Source organism: Dreissena polymorpha, chromosome 14, assembly GCF_020536995.1.
Source record: "Dreissena polymorpha isolate Duluth1 chromosome 14, UMN_Dpol_1.0, whole genome shotgun sequence".
In the NCBI taxonomy this organism is placed as follows: Eukaryota; Metazoa; Mollusca; class Bivalvia; order Myida; family Dreissenidae; genus Dreissena; species Dreissena polymorpha.
Window position 1 is genome coordinate 27,906,760 of NC_068368.1, and position 15,003 is coordinate 27,921,762.

The 15,003-nt window shown below is 36.6% G+C and overlaps 2 protein-coding genes across 3 annotated transcripts; both read left to right on the forward strand.

Annotated features, from left to right (window-relative positions):
• The first annotated feature begins 168 nt into the window (after positions 1-168).
• Positions 169-7,803, forward strand: LOC127857245 (uncharacterized). Its single transcript, XM_052393661.1, has 11 exons — positions 169-725; positions 825-1,059; positions 1,241-2,003; positions 2,606-3,776; positions 3,913-4,101; positions 4,505-5,015; positions 5,134-5,250; positions 6,498-6,808; positions 6,907-7,014; positions 7,219-7,372; positions 7,616-7,803. The coding sequence occupies exons 1-11, from the start codon at positions 567-569 to the stop codon at positions 7,801-7,803; spliced, it is 3,906 nt and encodes a 1,301-aa protein (XP_052249621.1). The 5' UTR covers positions 169-566.
• A 279-nt stretch (positions 7,804-8,082) lies between these two features.
• On the forward strand, positions 8,083-14,213 carry LOC127857111 (uncharacterized). 2 transcript variants are annotated; one of them, XM_052393469.1, is made up of 4 exons: positions 10,281-11,008; positions 11,094-11,415; positions 11,668-12,210; positions 13,036-14,213. In XM_052393469.1, exons 1-4 carry the CDS (start codon positions 10,316-10,318, stop codon positions 13,317-13,319), a joined length of 1,842 nt encoding a protein of 613 aa, XP_052249429.1. In that variant the 5' UTR covers positions 10,281-10,315; the 3' UTR covers positions 13,320-14,213. The 2 variants fall into 2 exon arrangements, 1 of the variants encoding a protein (XP_052249429.1); XR_008038341.1 differs by lacking the exons at positions 11,668-12,210; positions 13,036-14,213 and adding an exon at positions 8,083-9,700 and having other exon boundaries at positions 10,074-11,008; positions 11,094-11,227.
• Positions 14,214-15,003: the final 790 nt, after the last annotated feature.

Genomic DNA, 15,003 nt, shown 5'->3' on the forward strand with positions numbered 1-15,003 from the left:
TATTGCATAACCCTTGAAGTAAAGGACGTTGCTGACAACGTTCGCCCATGTAGAAGATTTATGTTGTACGATAGTAACAGCTTCATAGAAGCCTGGAAAGACAAGCCGTTCCGGTTTTTTCAGCATCCCAAGAGACCAGTTATACTTGGCAAACACATTATAACAACGTTTGCATCAGCTGGAGAGATTATTTCATTAACAAGTTTTATCTACACAACGCGGTTCTTAACCCAATAGAGCCAGACCCACACGGTCACATAACAGGAGTTTATGAACAACTTACCGGTCTATTACCAGTAAGCGGCACACCTAACATTCATGGAATTATAAAATTCTATGTATCATGGAAACTCAACGACGGCGACTTTACGAAAAAACAACTAGTGCCAGACTTTCAGAATCAGAGCTACTGTACTAAGTTAAATGTTTCGGATGGACAAACATACACATTTAATGTACATGCAGTTGATATCGTCAATAACAACTACAATGAATCAAGAATACTTCACATAGATAGATCACATCCTGATATTAACAACATTTGGTTAAAGAAAGATGGTTATGAAATGCTATTTGTTCACAATAGTATCGACATGTCAAAGATGCAAATGACGTTTGACGCAGTGGATCGCCACAGTGGACTGCTCACAATTAAGTGGGTGTTTGGAATCGGCGACACATCCACGGAGTTAACACACGGTTACTTGGGAGTAGGCAAGATTAATGTGAGCATAATATATAAATCAGCAAATAAATACTTGCCACATTTTAAAATTAATATAACATTATACAGTATGACTTAAATAAATACTGTTTTGTTTCAGAAAACATGTCCGACTGACTCATCAGATTGTTACTGCCCAGACGTCGGAATGTGCGAATTTTTTAATTACTCAATTCCGCTGCATGATCTTGTTGTAAAAGATAAACATATAGGAAACCACAATCGAAACTATTACTTTACGATAACTGCAACAAACATTGCTATGCTTTCAACGACAGAGCATATTGACGTACTCGTAGACGATTCGCCGCCGGAAGAGGGTGTAGTTTATGAAGGTACACGCTATAATTTCATATTTTCATATGTTTAAAACATACAATGTACTTACTTTTCAGTCGGACAAAATCGTTTATGAAGTTGATCAGGTATTGATTCTAAAATATGGACGGTAAAAAGAATAATTTTATAGTCCGGGTAAATGTATTTTCTTACGTAACAAACATTTTTATATTTTAGGTCCGGTTGATTATAAGGATATTGATTATACAAGCGAAGAATCATTTATTGCACATTGGCATGGGTTTATCGACCACGAAAGCGGAATAAAGCAATACAAAATATGGCTTGCAGACAGATGTATAAAAAGCGAGGAAGTTGGTTATACGGAAATGAATGATATTTTGGCGTACAAAGAACTATCTTTTCAAGAAACATCTGTTCGCCTCCAGGCAAATTTTACAGGGACAAGATTTGTGACTGTGGTGGCTCTGAATAATGCAATGGAAACATCTAATCCCGTTTGTTCCGATGGCATAACTCGAGATGATTCTGCTCCTTTAATTCGAAACCTAACGATACAGCATGCAACCTGGTCTGAGAGCATTATTTGCCTTAACGGTCGACCTCATGTTTTGCAGTCAAACCTTCGAAAGGTCCCTCTACATAACACAACGGTTTGTTCAAATCTCTGTTATGCATCACTCGATACAGTAATAGCAGACTACTTGCCAACTTATACTGCTGAAAGCAAAGACGAAGATATTTCGAACTACCTGTGCAGTTATCTTTCATTGTACACGAATGAAACTATTATTTACCTACCAAGCGATTATATCTTTCTGCGATGGAATGTAGACGAAAGTGGCAGTCAGATTGAGGACTTTTATGTTGGCTTTGGTTTAGACACGACAGAAACAAACTCACCGAGTTTGATCGACTATATGTCCACTGAGAGGAAGCAACATTTTAGACACAATCATGAAGCAATAGGATCTGATCGGTTGTTTTACATTTTTATAAAAATAGTAAACAAAGCTGGCTTATCGAGTATTGCTACGTTAGGCCCACTCCTAATCGACGAAACACCGCCATCATACAAAAATATACCACATGTCTCTATCGAAGAAAACTTCATTGTGTTTGCCTGGGAATCCTACACATTTTATGATGATGATCAGAATGCGCCAATTAATAAAGTAATGTTTCAGTTTGGTAAGCTAAACAATTGTTTAATTTTTTATTGTTGCTTTTTTCCACGGATTTTTTCACGTAAGTTATGTAAAGGCCTTCACTGTTTATGAAAATAAAATGAAGTTTGAGCTGTTAATAAAAGTATATGCATATGTGCTTATTATGAGGATGGAAAACTACAAAAAATAATGCAATTTTACTAATTATTTTTCATATTGTAGGCCACGATGAAACGACGGTTAGTCCATTTCTTGAGTGGAGATTAGATTCTTCTGCACCCTGTCCGTCCCACACCGGAGGCTGCATTCGGTATCCTCTTTCTCGTCTGCAGAATCAAGACACGGGTGATGGTATACATTTCTATCTCGACCTTTATTTATACAACAATGCTGGACATTTTACCTCCATTAGAACTGATACATTCCTTCTTCCTTCTCGTTATACGCCGGGTAATTCGATTGTGTTAGATTCGGACCCCGAGGAGAAGAATGAATCAACGGACATTGACATCCATTTCACGGAACAAGTTGTATGCGCTAGATGGAAAGGGTTGAAGCATCATGAGAATGTTTCACTTGAAATCGGACTCGGTTCAAATCGCGTAATGGCTGACGTGGTTGGATTTAAGAGCATTGCAGGTGACATCAATACGTTTTGCCTAAACTCAAGTTTAATTGTCATAAACGAATATTTGTTTTTCTTGGTCAGAGCAAACTGCAGCGGTGGGTCCGCAATATCTTCTTCCAACGGGGTACGAATATATAATAGACAAATGCTGGAAAAGTCTATGCGCGTGAATATTGGCCACAATTGTCTAACAAACATTGAACATATTACGAACGTTTCGTTGAGTAATTCCAATACCATTATACAAATTCCCTTTTCTCTCACTATTGGACAGCGATATTCTTTATTTTCGGAAGACAATGCATGGGGAAATATTGTGAACATTTACACAAATGACGGTATTATCACCAAGGAAGCAAATGTGTTTTACATTAGACCTTTTATGGAAAACCCTACTCTACAACTCGAACACAATTATCTTTCCGAACAATACTTGCTTTTAAAAGTAAATAAATGTCCGGATGAGACTATGCAGTCAATCAATAATCTTCTTTATATTAGTTGGATACTAGAGGGAAACCAGACGAAGCAGGATCTTTTGTTTTCGGTCGGACTATTTGAAGTTCTAAATGTCAATGGTTCAGTAATGGACAATGAAGTAGTACCTTATCAAAAACCTGTTGCCGAAAGTAGCTACACATTCCTCGACGTTGAATTGGATGAACAAATAACTTATCAGGCAAAAGTAAGGATCTGTAACAATATCAGATGTCTTCGACCAATTGAATCGAATATATTCACTGTTGATAAGGAAGTAACAAAACTGTCTGTCACAAATGCTGAGCTGAACGTGACAGCTGCTGGGGACTGCGTTCATGTAAAGGCATCATGGGAATTTACCGGAAATGTCGCACGTATAGGATTCGTTCAATGGGCACTTAGTCGCGACAACAAAGGTGGTCATCTACTTTCTGTTTGGAATAATGTTGTGTATAAGGGCTCAGGAGAGATGAAGGTAATGCTTTTTATTGACTCTAAAATGCCACTAATATATGACAAATTAATCGTTTGCTGTAAGAATATATTTTATTCTGTATGACAATGATTGTCAGGGGCTGTAATAGGGCTATACTAGTTTAAACCGTTAACAGGTGGAGCAATGCGTTGATCTGCCAGACCATGGACATATAACATTATTTCTATGTGTTCGCGTATTTTCCTTGAGCGGTTTATCAAGCATGACTTGCAAGAAAACGACAAAATCTGATTACGGATCATATTCAAGTGGAACTGTATATGATGTTGATACATCGACGGGCAGTTTGATGCAACTAAAACAGGTAAACGCAATTGCTTCGACCGCGCTAGCACTTTTCGAAGGAGCTTATTGTTTTCCTTCACATGTCATTGGTTGTAAAACGCAACAGTATTAAATAATGCTAAACACAGTAACACTCGATCGTAAAAACCTACATTTAAAACGTTTTAAGTACCAGTATATTGCTTTGCGATATTTAGAACAATGATGCAACAAAATGTTTAAACGAAACGAATCCATTGTGTATCTATTTATGATCATTGATCATCTGATTATGAATGAATATAAATTAGTTATCTAATGAAATTATATGTCGACCTTATTGCAAACTTATGTTTATAAATCACACTTTTTATTACAAAAACATATGCAGTTTTGTCGTTTGAGAATGCAATTTTTGCAATAATGTCTGTTAAATTTTTCAGATGTTGCTAAGTTCTAATATTGGACAACATTACTCTCTACTTCACGATTCTGAACTTAATATAGGAAGTGCCAACTCGACAGTTGCCGGTGCTCTTATGTACGCATCCGAACGTACAGTTGCATGGTATCTCATGAAGTTGCAATATGTGCCAGATAAATGTGAAAGCGACGTTAACTGTATTGTCAGATATGACACAGATTCAGGTTACGTAGAATTTACCAAGAACGATGTATCTCTTAATCAAATTTACTTCATATGTGCATATTCCAATGCTACTAACGTTCACAGAGAGTATTTCACTGAGACATTAGAGGAGATATCATCTTGCAGCAATGGCTTTGTCCTGTACAGTAGTCCACCTGAAAAAGGCCAGGTACGGGTCGAAAACCATAAAGGTTTTGTTACGAATCTACAACATGTTCTGGTCACATGGGACGGATTTGATGACAACATCGACGCTTCCAGTTTCGGTTATCCAAGCCAACTTCGTTATTTCTCTGTTGGAATAGGTGAGACCTTTTATTTTTGCTGTCTTACTTCGCAAATGTTTTCCGTCTGTAATGTTTTGAACGCATTTGTTATATATCCACGATGCTCGATGCTTATTCTCTTGGTGTTTAATTATAGGCACAACAGCTGGAAGTTACAGCATCGACGAAATCGTACTTACTGGTTTAGAAACATCTGCGGCATTAAGAATGCAAACAATACCAGATGGAAGTGCGGTGTTTTTCACAGTATACGGTACGTAGCGTCTGTTTTAAGTAATTTACAAAAGACATTGTGTACTTACACCTCGATATATATTGGAATATGTCTACATGACACACATTGCTTTGTTTTACTTAGTATTAACTATTTAAAAATAAATCAAAATTAATCATTGCGTACATTTTTGTCAACGAGTTATATTCAACGTTTATGCTACTTTTTTATACCCCCACTTTTTGAGGGGGGATATAGATTGGCTAATGTCCGTCCCTCCCTCCGTCTCTCAGTCTTTCTGCCATTCAATCCGTCACATTATTGTGTCGTTGACAACTCAAATGGTTTTGCTGCTTGAGGAATACAACTTTGCGAACATATCAAGCATCATTCGAACTTATACACAATTATATATCCGTTCAGAGGTTGTGACATAATCGGAGTAATTGCCTTTTTTTGCATACAATAACATGTGTCGCGCATAGCTCAAGACGTATTGGTCCTAAAGGGTTGAACGGTTTCAAACATATTAACCAGCATGTGAACGTGCACACCTTTATATTTTGGTTCGTTGAGTTGTTATCTAATATAAATTGTTTAATATGTGTCGCATGTAAAAAACGTATTGCTACTAGAGGGCTGAAACTTTACGAGCATATAACACAGCATGTTAACTTGCGCATAACCATATGTTGGTTTGTCTGTTTTCGAAAATATCTGGATATCAAGCCGTTTAATACACATTCAACTAAAGAGCTGACTCTCATCAGCATGTGACCTTGAGCATCTCTATATTGTGGTTTGGATGTTAGTGACACAACCTGAGTTAAGGCCTTTTTTACACTCGAAATTACATTTGCTAACGTGTGTCATCCGTAAATTAAACATAGTTCCTGCTAAAGATCTCAAAATTTACCACGATATTAACCAGCATGTGAAGTTGCGCACCAAAATAATTTGGTCGGATGTTTTCTACAAGGCCGGAAATAGGGCCCCCTTTTGTGTAAACAGTTACCTAGTTATATTACGTCGCGCGTAGGTCAAACACTGCTAGAGGGCTGAAACTTCACAAACTTATAAACCAGCTTGTTAACTTGCACACCTCTTGGTTCATTTTTTTACACAAATTGCGTTTCAGACAAAAGCAAAATGTAGGGAGATTCGTTTCCAATGGACTCATTTTAAATTTAAATTAGAAACTTAGTTTTGCCCAGTAATTTACTCTAAGTATGTTCGTTAAAAACAAGCATTACGGAATCATAATACATAAGGTTACTATTTTCCAGCCACGGACTACGCGGGTTACGTCTCCAGCTCAGACTCGATGGAACTAACCATCGATACCTCGCCACCTGCCACTGGCTCGGTGACAATATTCAATAATTTTCACAGAAACCTGTTCATCAACCAAGACTTCGCCACTTTTCGGTTCAAAGGGTTTTCGGATCCCCATAGTGGTGAAGATTATTTTAGTGTGGGAATCGGAACCATTGAAGGAATGACAGATATTGTGCCAACAACGAAAATTCACAAAGATTATCTGGAACTGAACCTGAATCAGCTCATAGACGGACATCCGTATTTTATTGTTGTGCAGGTACAGAATGTTGACTTAGTTTTTGATGTTAATTGATTTCTTATAACGTTGCCTAATACTTTTAATGCAAGGGTAACGTTTAATTATTTGCTTATCAGGCTGTGAACCGCGCTGGTCTGATTTCAAGACCGGTATCAAGAAGATTTGTGCTTGACCGAAGTGCTCCCACTGGTGGACATGTACTCGATGGAATGAGGGAGCAAAAGGTTATTTGCAAACAATTGTTGTAAAAGTTGAAAAAAAAATCAAAAGTTTCTTCATTTGATTTTGTAAATATTTTAATTTTCAGTGTGGACAAATAGTCTATCAAATATAGTAATAAACTTAATTAAAACCTTATCGTCAATCTTGTGCAAATGTTAATCAAACTATTTTAATTGGAAATTTAGTTTTGACTTAATATCATGCAGGACATAGACTTTCAAAATCAAACTTACGCAATTCATGCGAATTGGAAGACATTTTACGATCCAGAGAGCGGTTTAGCATTCTTCAAAGTAGGCCTAGGAACATATCTCTATCAGACAGATATACGGCCTATGGTAAATGTTGGACTGAGGACTGGTATGTTTCATTAATTCAGTCCCTTAAATAAAATGGATCCGTATATTTTTAGTCTATTTTAAATAAATCATGAAAATTTATTTTTTAAATTAAACCTAACAAATATTACAACAAATAAACTATGTCGGGAAATATAATTTCATGTGAGTGTTGTTGATTTGTAACTATGTATGTACCTTCAAAAGACATAGCAATTAATGGTAGTGTCAGTTCTATTCACAAATAATAAAAATTAATAAACAGAGGTTTTCTGGAATGGCCCTTTCACTCCCGGACAGAAGTACTTCGTTACTGTAGAAGCCTGCAACAAGGCAGACCTTTGTACCAGACGTTGTTCGGATGGCATAATGGTGGACAATTCCCCTCCAATACGTGGACTCGTGCGTGTAGGTCCCGGTGATGGCCATTATCTTGGACATCGGTTTGTATAATAATATGCACGTGTTGGCACACATGTACAAAAAACTTGATTAAACAACGATATGTCCCGAAGCGAAGTAAACATTTCGCTAACACAATATTACACTGACAAATACCATTGCAACTTTACTTCGTTATTGCAAGCATCGCTCAAGACATAAAGTTTTAGTTACGTTATTGATAGTGTAGTTTTGTGACGTGTGTATAAGAATAAATACGTGTCCCGGTACATTTATTTTAAATAAATGAAGAAATATGCACATATATATTATATTGTTTGTTTTCATAGGTCATCGATACAGATAAACTGGCAAGGATTCGAAGATCCGCAATCGGGGATCGATCACTATGAAGTTTGCGTGTCAACTCTACATGGGCATTGTGACGAACTCGAGCGATTAAATGGCCTTCACCATTCTTCCATCATCAAGTCAAACATTGATCTTCCTACTCACACTCAACTTTTTGCAACTGTATGGGCCTTTAATCGGTACGGCATGAATGTTTACAAAACGTCGGACATATTTGTAATAGACGACACCCCTCCGGTCGTTAGCAATTCACCAAAGTTTTTACTAACTTACAATTCAGCTCATGGAAAGTATTCCCAGTGGGAAAAGTCCATTATTCGTTTAGAATGGGAATTTGCAGACGACATTAGTCCTATTGTCCGACATGAAATTACACTTAAAACACATCATGAGGGTCATACACCGGTCGAACATTTGATATTAGGATCGGAACGCCGAGTGACTGTCATTTTAGATGGGAAGAATTGGCTACATGACGGGGACAAATACTACGCAGTTGTAACGTCCTGTAACTCTGCAGGACTATGCTCCTCTGACAGAACACCCGACCTTTTAATTGATTCTACTCCACCACATCTAGGCGGATTTATACATCCAATGGCATGGGTCAACTACAATGATTCAAATGGTAATATTGTTACTAATTTAACCCTGACGTGGTATGGATTCCATGACCAAGAGTCCGGAATAGAATATTTCTACATTACTGTGTCGCGGTTCTATGGTCTGGATGAGCTTTCTAATGGACCGATAACTGTTCCAAACGGCAATCAAAGCGAGGAAATTCGCGCATCAATTGTATTATCGGAAAAACTATTGGCTGACGATCGTATAGTTTTGTCAATATGGGCACAAAACAACGTAGGTCTGAACAGTTCAACTGCGAGGATAACGGTGTATGTTTTGTCTAACACTGCAAGCAGCAATGCAGGTATATTAGAAATCGAAAAGCATTCATGCGACGTCCATTTTTGTAACAAGGACTGCACATGTGCAGTAATTGGTCGTCCATGCGTAGATGTAAGCACAAATCTTACATGCAGCCAAATGTCCTACGCAGATGCGTTTGCTAAAAACTTGCCTGTATTTAATGTGTACACAGGCCTTCCACACGAGATGTTGAATACGTCAGCATCCTCCGCCTGTCTAAGCGGTCATTGGACTCGAACCGATGGTGAAATTGTATCAAAGAAGATCCGTCGCTTTGAATGGGGCATTGGCATATTGGGTCAATCTGTGGGCGAAGGAATATATGATCTTAAGTTAGAAAATCCATGGACAGACGTCGGTCTGAGATCAGAGTTTATCTATTGCCTACCAACAAATCGTACGTTTATCCACGAAACTGAATACGTTGTGTATATGAGAGCTTGGTATGAGGCAAACGAATACGCCATGTTTGAATCTGCTCCGATTATGATAGATCAAACTGGGCCTAGTATTCGACGTGGTCGTTATATCAAAGAAGGCAACTGTCTCCAGGACTTGGATTTCATCGACTGGACGGATTCTATCATTGCCTGTTGGGACGGGGTGTTCAACGAACAGCAGAGTCGCATTGATCATTTCACCGTTAGTCTTGGAACTTCAGCTCACAGTAAGAAAACTGTTTCTGAGATTTGCTACATAATTTGTTTTTTTGTTTGAGTTTGTTATTCGTGTTAGATTATTTGATGAAAATAATAAACTAAAGTCGTTTGAAATAAAGTGTCTAACATTTCAATCTAATTTGTATCTTTATAACGTAAATTTCATAGTTAATAACTTTAGTTAAACTTATATTGTGGCCTATTTATTACCATTCTCACCATTGAAAATGATATTCTGCAACGTTTTTGCAAGTAAATAATGACGTTTATCTGAAATATGCGATATAGGTCAGGTTTCATTATTCGGATAAAACATTTATATGTATCACGTTATTGTCTTTATTCATTCGTTTCATAAACAAATATTTACTTCTTCTTCAGGCGATGATGTCCTTTATCAAAGTGATGTTGGCCTTACAACAAATATTTCTATAGACAGCCTCTTTCGGAACTCAGGATCACGCTATTATTTTACTATTATAGCTGAAAATAGTGTTGGGCTTCGTACTGCTTTGGTGTCGGATGGGCTCGTAATTGACACAGACACGCCAATAGAAGGAGTTGTATTTAACACTTAACACCACAAAAACGCCGCTTTTCAAAGATCGACAAACACATTTGAAATGTCTTGGCACGGATTCCAAGATCACCTTTCTGGAATAAAGTACTATATGGGTGCTGTCGTACATGTCAAGGAATACAACAGTGCAAATATGAGCTTTACGAATGTTGGCTTATTGACATCCTTCACATTCACAAACCTAAACCTGAAACACGGCGAGTCCTATTACGGAATTGTCAAGGCGGTAGACGCGGCAGGACATGAAAGCACAGCTCTATGCTCCCCAGAACAATCGGTCGATGCGACCCCACCGAAAGGCTTTACTTGTGACTCAACTCAACAATTACCAATTGGTGTCTCTTATAAAGTTGACGATGGGGACCTTATTGTTGTTCTCAACGCCAAATTAATCAAAGATACTGTCTATTATATACATGGAGCCATAAGGAGTACATCTTTTGACTTAAATCCTATCTTAACAATTGATGGGTACAGCGTTATACTACCATTGGAAACACATCACGATGGGCTGCTTCAATACCAATTCACCTTTGTATCGCAGACTGAAGGCACGCAGTATGTAGAAATTGAATTTGGAGACAATGTTGATGAGGAAATTTTACACAACGTGTCCATTAAAGAATGCAATATGCTGTCTGAAAATAATGACGGTGCTGTTTACTTGAGGCAAATTGGACCTTATTCGATTGCAGTAAGCCTCTTGGTATTGGATGCAGAAAGTGACATCAGGACGGTAAGAAGTATTCATCATTTATATGGGTTGTATTCTTAACAACAGTTTTATTTTGTATTATGCATGTTATTTGATATTTCTACAGGTTTCACTTGGTGTAGGTACCACCAAAGGAGGATTTCAAATACAATCAGTTTCGGAACTTCTCAATCGAAATAATGTCGAAGTTATATTTGCACAATTCACCCACGGAACGCCGGTATATGTTACTGCAATTGCTGAAAACCATGCAGGACTCACAACCGTGTTCCATTCGGATGAAGCAACTATTATTGATCATACTGCCCCACTACTTTACGATATTGATGTCTCGGTTGCCGTAGATAGAAACAATTCAATATCATCAGATGCAACTTGGAAAGTGAACGACGATGAAAGTGATGTTCAATTCCGCAGATGTTCTGTCGGTACGCACCAATATGATTTCATCATTGTATGAAACAGATTTGTGCCTAAAATCAATACCTTAAGAGCTTTTTATTGAAAGGCCCACTGTTACCTTATAAAATATCTGTCGTAGATTTCATCAAATTTAGTTAAACCAGTTTTATTATCAATTATTGAAGAATAATGTGTAATAAACATAACAGTTTTTTGTTATATAAATATATTACTTGAGTAATAAAATCTGATGTAAAATTAAGTCTATTCTTTTCTAGGTTCAGCACCTGTGACAGGAGATATTCAAGCAGAAAGAGATTCGGAAACCTTGCAAGCTTGTCACACTGAATTGGTTGACCTCGCTCACGGCCATAGAGTTTATGTCACAATCAAATGTGTAAACAAAGTTGAACTTGCCACCACTTTAGTATCCAGATCAGTCACCATTTATCTTTCTCCACCGAGCAGTACACATGCTTTCGTCCACTTCTTGCCCGTCAGTCAAAAATCTTCTTCAATTATTGACCCATTATCCCGTGAAAAGGCTTGGCAGTCAAATGCGAGCATATTGCAGATGGAATGGAACAGTTTTGAGGACCATTCACATATAACGTCATTCAAATATCGTATCCATAGCGACGGTGAGATTGTTCTGGACGGGATGGCCGTTGGCTTCAAGGACACGATTTCCAATGTGAACTTGAAGTTGAAATCAGGAAGGACATACACGGCTGAAGTTAAAGCAGTCAATGGTGGCGGGTTAAGCAGCCCCAATGTTCAGTCCTCGTTGACCGTGGCTTCGGAACCACCTGCTCTTTCAGGTTAAACAGAGTATATAGTATTATATGACGATGTCTGTCATTATATATTTTTGTGCACCCACGTCTATGATTTTCAGCTACTTTATGTTAAAACCTTTCTATGCACATAATAATGCTCATTTAGGCTATCAATACCGTTTACATTTACTTACTTTTAATGCTATATATGTTTACACGCCATGGTTTTTATGAGCTACACTGACTAAGTATGATTGTTATTAACATTAGTGTATATCGGAGGAAACATTATAACACATAACTATGGCAAGCGAAATGCACATTTATTCCTTAAACCACGGTTTCACAGTTAACTATATAGTTAAGAGACTTTGAACTCGGGTTCAAAGTGCCGTTTGCGCAGTAATTCCTTAAACCCGGGTTCAAGACTTTGAACCGCGGTTCAAAGTGTGTCTAAAAATAGATACAAATCTATTATCTGAGACAACCAATCAGCGGAGCTGAAACCACAATTAGAAGGTAAATGTCGCGACTTCATTAGTCATCTCTTAACTATAGGGTTAAGAGACTTTGAACTGCGGTTCAAAGTCTTAAACTGCAGTTAAGAGGCGCCGAATGCATATTAATTATTTAACAGTTAATTATATAGTTAAGAAACTTTAAACCCGAGTTCAAAGTGCCGTTTGCACATTAATTCTTCTCTTAACTATCGGGTTAAGAGACTTTGAACTGCGGTTCAAAGTCTTAAACTGCGGTTTAGTCTTAAACTGCGGTTCAGTCTCTTAACTATATAGTTAACTGTTAAACCGTGGTTTAAGGAATTAATGTACATTTCGCTTGCCATACATACCGTTATCATGTTTGTAGGACAACCTGCCACTGCGGTTATCAGACAGGGTAAATTAACCCTTGACTGGGGCAACGTGTTCAATACCATTTCGGGAATTCCCCACCAGTACAGTCTGGTTGTCGGGTCCAGGGACGGATTTTCTGATATCGTTGACGTCAGCTACACTCGTTACCATTTGTATGACGTCATAGTTCCGACTTCTACATTGGTCTCACCTGATATCACAGAACTGTGCGTGAAAATCACGTGTACATTCAATACAGGGTTGTTTTCAATCTATAGCACAACATTCAAAGTGTGACTCGTCCTACATTTTAAACTAATCTAGGTAGGATGTCAATATATTCCCACATGTATTAATTGTAAAAAAATATTGCATATTCGTGACAGGTCTATTCAAATAAATATATCTTTCTTTTCAAAAGTAAGATTTTTAGTAAGTTTGTTTCCAAATTGTCTGTAAGTATATATTTTGTAAATGAAAAAAAATAATGCGCCATTTTAGAATCAACTACACATATGTATATCTTATTTTGTTATAATATTATACATATTAAGCAATATCTATGCTGGCTCGATGCGCTTTTTTTTCGTCCGTTTATTTGTTTACTGTTCATTGCTTTATATTAAACAGATTTTTTTTCATTTTCGAATCGTCTGTGTGCTTTTGTGCGTTTTTCTTTGTGATAGTGTATTATTTTTAAGTGTAGTGCGTTTTTATTATGCATTCCGTCCAACAAAATTATTACTTTTTATTTAATTGTTAAAAAATCGATTCATTATAACATTTTTTTTTTCTTAAAAACAAATACAATTCTAGCAAAAAGCACTTTGAAAGCAATAAAATGCAAGCATATTGCTCTTGTTACAAAGATACTTCTGTATATTTGGATGTGTAATAGAAAATAAAAACGAACAAAGTAATGGCCGCTTGCTTTAATTTCAGAATGATTTAATTAAACGTATTCCGTCAGCAATTTTTAATTGTTTTTATTACTGCGTGTTATTAAGTATACGTTTCTTTTGCAAGTCTGTGATTTATGCTTTTTTGATTTAACAAAAAAAAATAACCAGAGAGAATTTCACAATTTTGTTTGTTATATATTTTATAACACGACATACTGGCATTGATTAGCAATTGAACACAGTGATTCAAATAAACTAAATAGATACGCTTTGACCATGTATACATCGACTTGACCATAAGAGATCTAACAAGCAAGTTGTTGTGGTTTTTTAATTTTATATACATAATGTCGATTGTTTATGAACAAGTGTGTGTACAATTATTATTAAAATGTCGTACGTTAACTGTTTTTACTTTTAAAACATTATTTAATACAATCAAAACGAACAGATAGTGATAAAGTGCACGTCCTTCCCCTATAAATTTTAATAAATAAAAATGTTTCAACAAACACCATAGGCAATTTACAAATTCGAAACGAGTAAGCCTCATTTTGTGGTTTACAGTACAATTGGTAATGACGAATAAAACAGAAATTCTTTAATGTATGTACGAATATAATGACTATACTGACACCTGTTTACATCACATGTATGAGAATGAATAGAGAAAAAGGTTACTGCCCTATCGTTTGTAATAATTTATATATCAGTTTAAGTGGATTACAAGACGTATGATGTACCTCTTAACATTGACTGATATAAACGCTGATGTACCTTATGAACAAAACATACCAGGCACCTAATAAATATAGTTTGTTGACTAAATAAATGTAGTCATATGATAACATAAAAACACAAAGCATATAGGTATATATTATCGAGAATACTGAACCTTATCATGACATAACATGGGTATATCGATGGCTAATATGCTATCATATTTTCAAAAGTAAGATTTTCGTTAATTCAGTATTTAGGAAACAGATGCTGTAAGCATACATGTCGTTTTTATTAACGCTCAGAAAAATGATCGTTTTCTGTTAATATAAAACCTTGTCCCGGGCAAATTTCGCCTG